The sequence below is a fragment of the Pristis pectinata genome, chromosome 4, assembly GCF_009764475.1.
Source record: "Pristis pectinata isolate sPriPec2 chromosome 4, sPriPec2.1.pri, whole genome shotgun sequence".
NCBI classification, from domain to species: domain Eukaryota; kingdom Metazoa; phylum Chordata; class Chondrichthyes; order Rhinopristiformes; family Pristidae; genus Pristis; species Pristis pectinata.
Window position 1 is genome coordinate 108155819 of NC_067408.1, and position 9355 is coordinate 108165173.

At 38.2% G+C, this 9355-nt stretch overlaps 1 protein-coding gene across 1 annotated transcript in view; it reads left to right on the forward strand.

Annotated features, from left to right (window-relative positions):
* The window catches only part of itsn1 (intersectin 1 (SH3 domain protein)), a 230712-nt gene extending 224670 nt beyond the window's left edge, over positions 1 to 6042 (forward strand). Inside the window, 1 exon segment of the mRNA XM_052015098.1 lies at positions 550 to 6042. Within this exon segment, the coding sequence (XP_051871058.1) occupies positions 550 to 698 (149 nt within the window). The 3' untranslated portion in view covers positions 699 to 6042.
* Positions 6043 to 9355: the final 3313 nt, after the last annotated feature.

Genomic DNA, 9355 nt, shown 5'->3' on the forward strand with positions numbered 1-9355 from the left:
ACAGATCTATATATTTCCACAAGCTCAAGGACGGCTTCAATCCCACTGTTAAACTCTTGAACGGACCTCTTGTACGTTAAAGATGAACTCTTAACCTCACAATCCACCTCGTCATGGCCCTTGCACCTTCTTGTCTGCCTGCACTGCATTTCTCTGTAACTGTAGCACCATATTCTGCATTCTGTTATTGTTTTTCCTTTGTACTACCTCTAAGTACTTATGTTTTTAAGCGATCTGTATGGATGGCTAAGTTTTTCACTGTATCTCGGTACATGTGACAATAATAAAGCAAAACCAATACCAAGGGGAAATACTCTCTCAACTTCTGCGCTTTCAAACCTCCCCAACTCTTAACTCTGTTGAGAGAGAATTAAGTCCTTCGCCCTATCTATACATTGCAGTTTATTTCTGTGTGCAGATTAACTGCCGCAATTCCCCATCTTGCAACAGAACTCTATCGGCTCCAAGATAAAGCGCGTTCTTTCTCTTGCCTTCACTGCTTCACCTGTTTAAGGATTTACTGTAACCATCTCCTTTCCCTCTGTATAGATTTTCTGGGCCGCACCGAAATTCGCATTGCGGATATCAAAAAAGATCAGGGCTCCAAAGGTCCTGTTACAAAGCGCCTCTTGCTGCATGAAGTCCCCACTGGTGAGATAGTGGTCCGGCTAGATCTCCAACTCTTTGATGAAACATAAGGGTAATATATGTATTTCTGTACATTGAGATGCCACTAATGGTGAACGAATCGAGTACCTGCGAAAGCTAGGACTGCTGCAATTTCCAATGTGCAGAATGCACGGAGCATTCTTTGTTTACTGTTTTGTATTCGACATAGAAAAACGTGAAATTAGAGTTTGTAGATGCCACCTCCATTTGTCAGTGCAAAGCTTTCATATCTTTACATTCCACTTTCAGTTTTTCAGACTATGTGACGATAAGCGACGCAGGGCTTGACTTTCCAAACGTTGATCAGTGGTTCTGAATGGAGCTGATTCGATTGTATGGTGAACGTTTTACTGACTTGCACAAATTTTTATAGTGGCTTATTACAGAAGCCAAGCTGCATTTCAGGTGGCTTCCTTTGGTTGACGGAGTGAAACATGCATTCTGGGTGCACTTCATTAAATAAAGTTAATCACTTTCCTCCGTGTGCTTGGTTATAACATTTTAGGAGCAGCATTTTAAAAATAAGGTGCCAAGATAGAGAGTCATAAATTATTATAAATCACTTTAGAAAAAATGTTTCCTAACAAATATCCAAGTGCAGATTTGACTACGATGGAACATATAAAGGAGAGTTCTTGATCTGGTGATTGTCATGAGAATAATGTAAAATTGTTTATTGTGTTAAGAGGTTAAAATACTTTTGTAAGTCTCTCTCTCTCTCTCTCTCTCTCTCGCATCAAGCAGAGAGTTTCTTTAGAAACTGAAGGTTTGAACGTCCACCTCTGACCTTTCTAATGGGCTGTTCAGAGGGCAGGTTTCTCCTCAGACTGTTGAAGCACCAAAGAGAGGTGAGATACCAGGCTGAAGGGAGAGTGATCTACCTGTAATCTTAGCTGATTTAATGTACAGCCCGATTATACACTGGAAGCTTTCTCAAGTAAGAATTATTAGCTTGTTTGTTGCTGCTGAACTGTTTCCATATTATGTATATGTTAATGAACTGTGAAATTTGGCTAAAGTCCACTTCAAGCTGCCATTGTTTATTCGCTGTTGGTAGTCATTCAAAAACACAATGAACAACCTGTCATTTAAACTAAAGCCTTTGAATGGATTGACTCATCAAAGTTTGCAGAATTAGGGTTTAAGATCATTCTTTTAAATATTTCACTAAGTTGCCTGAAAAGTTCAGTATGTTTGATTTCTTAGTATCAGTTGTAATCTGGACACATCACTTGTGCTCATAACTAGTGTAATGAAATATGACACTAATTCTTAGATTAGGTGTTCAGTAAATGATATATTAGGTTTTAAAAGCTCTGTTTGAATGAATTTATGATATTTCATGCAAACATTAAAGCAGAAAAATACACATTAACTACATTTTAGGGTTCATTTAAACATCAAAAATGTAGACTAACTCGTTCTTATTTCATATGCATGTATGTAAGGAAGGCTTCAGTTAATATTCCAGTTTACTGTTTCTTTTTACAGTACATTTTGTTACCAGATTTTTTTATGTTAAGCATATTACTGGCTGATTAACCCTTTTTTTAAAAAGAGAATATTTACAACACTGGAGGGGTCCATTCTGTGTTGATTTGAAAACAGGCACTAACAAAATTAATTCCTGCTGTATTTTTAGGGCGATAATTTTGTTTTTTGATTCAAAGCCATACTTTTTAAAATAATATTAGTGACAGTTCCAATATTAGCAAAATGTACTAATTGTTTACTAGTAAATTCTCATTTGCAAAGACAAACTGTTTCAAGGAACTAAGTACACCTTTCTGGAACCACTCGTTGCAATTCAGCAACTTCAAAGTTCTTTACTGTTGCTTAATTGGCTTCATTTGCAATCTTGTACCAGTACTAGATTCTGATATTACTGTTCCCATTACTTGTTTGTGTGACCTTAATTCACAGTGTAAAATATGGTGATCAGATTGCACTTTGAATTTAGAAACAAAAACAGCATAAGATGTGGAAAATGAGCCATGTCCTTTCTAGATTATTATTATTATGAATAACTAGCGAGCCAAGTCTGAGTTAACTTACTAGTTAACTATAGAAACTATCTTAGCATTAAAGGATTAATAATATTTTGACTTTTTACACATTAAAAAAATATCACTTGCATTTACAGCAGAACTATTCTTTTGCCCTTATGGTAAGGTACTAGTTTGCACTGATTTAATTTTGTGGAACCTGGATGCTGTTCCCATTAATTTAGCTACATTATTACTGTATTATATGATTTCTTCTATTGATGAAGGATTGTGCAAAAGAATGCACACATTTCCCAATGTTTTACACAAGTCAATTCTTAAATGATTTTCTCAGATTGTTAAGTGGGAATTTATATGCCTCCTACCCAATCAGTCTGAATTATTTCTTTAATCTACTGTCAAACACTGATTGGTAAACGTGAAAGCTTCTTGCTGCTCTTCCATATTTATGGTCAATGTTGGGATTATTTTGAAGAAGTCCTTCTTTAAAATATTCTGCTCTTAGTCCCATCTCACAGATTCCAATGGGCTTGTTGAATCTCATCTGCTGAGATCAATAGCAGATTTGGTCTAATCATCTATGCTGAGGAGGATCCTGAGAGAGTTATACAAAATTATGAGAAGGATAGACGTAGGGTAGATAGAAAGAAATCTTTTCCCGTGACAGAGGTATTTAAGGCCACATAGCCTAGGTTTAAAGTGAGAAGTGACAGGTTTAGAGGGGAACTAATGAAGAATTCCTTTCACCCAGAGGGTGACTGTAATCTGGAATGGGGTGGAAGCAAGTACTCTTGCAACATTTAAGAGGCATCTGGACGAGCACTTAAATCACCTTGGCTGTGGATCTAGTGCTGGTAAATGGGATTAGTGTGGACGATGGTCAGCATGGATGTGGTAGACTGAAGGGCCTGTTCTCTGCCATGTGATTCTAACTTTCTGAAGGGCTCAGTTAAAATGGATTAGTTTTTTCTTCTTTTTCAAGCAAACCCCCAAGTGAAGAATTTCAGGACTATTTAGGTTCTGCACATTTTTTTTAAACAGGACATCCATGTCTTACTGAGTTCTGTAAACCTAAAAACCTAAAATGTCTGCTTATTCAGTTACAAGCCTGTGTCTACAGGAAAGAAATTGTGAAATTAGTAGTTACACATCGGCAGCTTTGAGATAAAAACATATAGGTGCAGCGTACACATTTGCAAAGGGGAAAGCAATATGATGAATTGGCCTTAGCTTCTCAAAGATCATAGTTAGAATCCTGTGCCGTGCTTTCATGCAGATTAATTTTGGAAAACTAATATAATACTTGGCAACTTGGTGAGAGCCCTACACTGTGCAACCAATTCTAAACCTCAAGAGTTCAAGCTTTTGCAGTGTGGCTTGGCTTGGTAACGTGGTTGTTCTATGCTGCCCTACTTTATTGCAACAATTGTGTTCAGTTACTTTTAACTAACAGAAGCTGTTACCAGTGTTGCTTTTAGAATGTGAACACTGTCCTGCTGGTCAAGTTGTTCAGCTCTTTATGCACTTTTGTTGTCAAGGTAATAGTATTGTTATAGTTGGATTTGGATAATGATGTCTGTAACAAAAATAGATTAGTTGGAAATGTAACTGTAGTATTTATATAAAACGCTTAAAATGTTCACATCTTATTGAGGAACAAATTATGCAGAAAGACTCTGAGAGTTTTTAAACTGGAAGCTGCACTTTGAGAATGCAATTCAAAACTTTCAAACCAGCATAAATTCCGTTGTATAATTTTTATTTCTATGCTACTTGTTGTTATAACCTGCCTATTGTTATAATTTTTTTATAAAGAATTTTCCTTTTATACTAATGAATGTCATACAGACTTTGTTGGGTAATTGCATGTTTTAAAGCCACTGTATTTTTCATAATTGTGAGAACAAGACCAAACACTCTTGGAAATGGGAGAGTTTGGGCTGTGCCTTCATGGTTTGTCTTGTTCTTTACCATTTAACTAGCTATATGTCCAAGAATTTCTCAGCCTATTTTTAAAAATATAAATTCACATGTATATTCCAAATGTTAGAAGACAAGAAACAATATTTGTAATCCTTGTTTGATTGGAACTCTATTTATCGTTTTTCCACAAAGCTTGTTGGATTAAAACATGCAATCCCTTTTATTGTGCATTTAGAATCATTGCAGTAACTTGGTTATAGGGATACAGCCACTTTATATCATACTTTACACTGATAACTTATTTCAAAGATGTGCATCAATGGGCAGATGTTTAGTGGTGTACAGCTTAAGTCAACATCCTGAAGAGGATATTTATTCTCTATTTCCCCTTGGTGTACCTGGCCATACAACGCGTGGTGGTCCAAGAGGAAGCAAGGAGCGTAATCCCAGGTTTCTATCATGTTGTTAATGGCAACCATCGCAGATGAAAGAAACTGATTACTTCAGGGAGGGTTTCCTCTCCAATATTTCTCTCCTCATTGAAAGGCACCTGGCCTGTGTGGGACTTCTTGAAACAGAGCAGTTAAAATCAACAATGAGGGCGAGGGATAGAGAGAGGGTTTGCTCAGACTTGCATTCGCTCACTACTGTTGCTCTGGTGCTCCAGTTAGAGTTTGCAGTCGATACTTTATGTACCAAAATGTAATCTTGACGGGTAGGGATTGTCTTAAATTACTAGAAATATTGCTGCTGTAAGCTTTGTTAGAACAATTTGTGTGCAAAGATCTTAAAATGTAACTTTTAGCAATTAACATGAATACTGCATCTACAGAGGTTAAGCCAAACCCCTTGCTCTACTAAATGTGTGCGATATGGACATAAGTCGAAGAATCAAATCTTTGCGAGACTCCAGAATTATCGTTGTTTATGTGTGGATCTCCAAGGCCAAACTATACAATATACAGCCAAATGTTACTTTTTTTTTGCGTTGTAAATCACTGTCATGGTGCACAATCATGCCACTACAATTGAATACTGTTGTGTGTTCATGTTCACATTGTTACTTTGGACAGTTTTCATATTATTCTATCAACAGAATTATATTTTCTCAGCTTGTGTATTGTGTATTTTCACAAAGGAAAATTAAACTCTACAAGTCAGTGCTTCATGAGTCTCATTCAATGAAAAAGATAACTCTTGTGGAGAATAAAAAGTGAAGCAGACATGGAGAAACCTCACAATTGAACTATGTTACATCAGATTCCTGTTAACTACTGGTGCTGAACAGCACAAACTAGCAAGAGGAATGGAAAAGGCAGTTTCCAAACTCCTTGGATGCTTTGAGGGGCAGCCAGATACTGGCAAAAGAAAGCTGTGTATCTTATAAACAATCACAATGGCATATTGTATTGTCTTAATGTAACTCATTTACCCCAAAATAAAGTTCTCAACTTGTGTATTAAACAGTTTTAGCAAGTACTTACTAATGAGCACTATTTCAGGAGGACATAATTTTGTTAATACTGTTATTTTTTAAAAAATAACTTCTTTAAACAAATTAATTACTTTAAACTAATCAACCTAAAGATTCGGGCATGAATTATTATATGGCATTTGTGTTCTTTAGATCAGTGTTTTGAGATGTTGCGGTGGTAGTTGGCAGAGCTAATGGGTTCTGATCCATTGAGAGCACAGCCTCAGAATAAAGGGACGTTCCTTTAAACCTGAGATTGAGGAGGAATTTCTTCAGCCAGAGGGTGGTGAATCTGTGGAACTCATTGCCGCAGAGGGCTGTGGAGGCCAAGTCATTGGGTGTATTTAAGGCAGAGGTTGATAGGTTCTTGATTGGTTAGGGGGTTAAGGATTATGGGGAGAAGGCAGGAGAATGGGGTTGGGGGACAAAAAATCAGCCATGATTGAATAGCGGAGCAGACTCGATGGGCCAAATGGCCTAATTCTGCTCCTATATCTTATGGTCTTATGATGCCACTACAGAGACTTCAGCACAATATCAAGCTCAATACTCCACTGCTGGGGTGCTGTTCAAAAAGTGTTTCTTTGGATGTTATTAAGTTTGAGGCCTTGACTGCAGTCTCAAGGAATGTTTTAAAACAAAGTCTCACCTATTATCAAGAAGAGCCAGAATCAGGATCAGGTTTATTATCACTGACTTGTACGTCATGAAATTTGTTGTTTTGCGGCAGCAGTACAGTGCAAAGACATGAAATTGCTATAAATTACAAAATAGATCAATAGTGCAAAAAGAAAAGGAATAATGAAGTAGTGTTTATGGGTTCATGGACCGTTCAGAAGTCTGATGGCGGAGGGGAAGAAGCTGTTCCTGAAACATTGAATGTGGGTCTTCAGGCTCCTGTACCTCCTCCCTGATGGTAGTAACAAGAAGAGGGCATGTCCAGCATATTTCATGCAAGTATTTATTCATCGGCCATTATCCCACATAAATTATCTGCTAATCTAGTACATTTCTCCTTGTGGCACCCTACTGTCTACAAATTGGATTCTAGGTTTCCTAATATAAACATACACAACATAATAGCACTTTTGTAAAAGAGCTGAAATCCAGAAGCCTGGACCATTGACCTGAAAATGTGAGTTGAAATCCCACCACAGCAGGTTGGAAATTAAAGTTTGTCCAATAAATTGTGAATAGTATGTATAATGGTGAAATGAAAACTCCCTGATTCACCCATGTCCTTCAGGGAAGGACATCTGTCATCAGTTTGACCACTACCTGACTCGAGTCATAACAGTGTGACTTTTGATAGATTTCCTTCCCTGAAGGATTATAGTGAACAAAAAAGGCTCCTGCAATGGAAGCACAAAATTGTCAACAACACAGGAGGTGGCCATTCAGCCCATCGAGTCTATGCTAGCTTCTGGTAGAATAATCTTGTCACTCCCATTCCCCTGCTTCTTCCCCTTAGCTCTGCAAATTACTTCATGACATTTCAGTAGTTGCACATCACCCTAACTGTGGATAGCTTTTTATTTCATTGAAGTTCCCAGCTGCTGTGGTGCCCCTGGATCAATGGTTCAGACTGCTGGTTACTTTGGCCACTGGTAAAGAACTAGCAGGCTACATAAAACCATAAAGTAAGCACAAGACTAAAACAAAATAGAAGCAACAATAGGTAGGTGCTTCAGCCCTTCAACCCTGTTCTGCTACTCTACTAGATTATGATCTGATTTATATCATAACTCCTACCTGCCTTGCTTTTTTATCAAGTAATACCTTTACCTAACAGTGATCTATTTTCATTGATTCGGTTTCAACTGACTGATTGTAAACAAAAGAGGATTTTAAATTTTCACCACCACCCTTTATGAAAAAGAAGAGTTGCTTAATGTTAAGCAACACGTAGAACTAATGCAGGGTTTCGACCCAAAACGTTGACAAATCCTCCCCCCCCCCCACTCCCACAGATGCTGCTCAAACCACTGAGTTCCTCCAGCAAATTGTTGCTCCAAGTTGCAACATCTGCAGTCTCTCGTGTCTCCTGCTGAATGTTAACCCTTGCAACTAGTTTTAAGATTTTGCCCTATGGTTCTGAAGAAGGTAATTCCTTTCAGCTTCCCTTTAATCAAAAACATGTGAGTTAGATCATCTCTTTCTATACATAGGGGCATACAAACCTAATCTATGAATCTGTACAATTTAATCCTTTAGACTTGGTATCATTCTGGCATGAAGGCGTTATGCCATCTCGAAGGTTCTTCTACTTCTGTGTGATGTGGTGTCAGAACTGACTGTAGTGCTCGAACTGGTGCCTAACCATTTTTTTCTGTACAGGATCACAATACAATGTGGCTTACAGTTGATTAGCCTTTAATTATTGCTAAGATTAGCTTTAATTTCTGGCCTGAGATCCCTAAAGCTCTGATTTTAGAAAATACTCATCATTGAAATCTATTTGTAGATGACCTCACTTTCTCACACGGAAATCATTCTGCTATGGTTTTGCCTCCTCAACCTATTACTCAACTTGCAACTTCCTGTAGCTTAGTATACTACTCACTGTGTCACCTAACAATGCCTACAATCAACTTAGATGAAGGAATAGAGAGCCATTTATACAGTGATGCTAAAGTCCCACCCATTACATGTAAACTGCAGGCACAGTAGTGTAGCGGTTAGCATAACGCTATTACAGCGCCAGCGACCTGGGTTCAATTCTGGCTGTTGTCTGGAAGGAGTTTGTACGTTCTCCAAGTGTCTGCGTGGGTTTCCTCCGGGTGCTCCAGTTTCCTCCCACATTCCAAAGATGTACGGGTTAGGAAGTTGTGGGCATGCTATGTTGGCGCCGGAAGTGTGGTGACACTTACGGGCTGCCCCCAGAACACTCTACGTAAAAAGATGCAATTCACTGTGTGCTTCGATGCACATGTGACCAACAAAGATATCTCTTATAATCTGAGTACCAAATTCAATTCCTTAACCACATCAATAAGATGGAAGAGGGCAAAAGACAGGGAAAATGAAACTCACAAAACAGCAGATAATGCAAATCTGAAATAAACCAGTGCTGGAAACATGCACCGGTCAGGTAATATTCTGTGGACCTTTAACCTCTAACCTTAAAACTATGTCCTAGTTTTCGATTCCCCAACCCTGGAAAAAAGACTGCTCACCCTATCTATACCCCTCATGATTTTATATACCTCCCTGAGATCACCCCTCAGCCTCCTACGCTCCAAGGAGTAAAGACCCAGCCTGTCTAACCTCTCTCTATAACTCA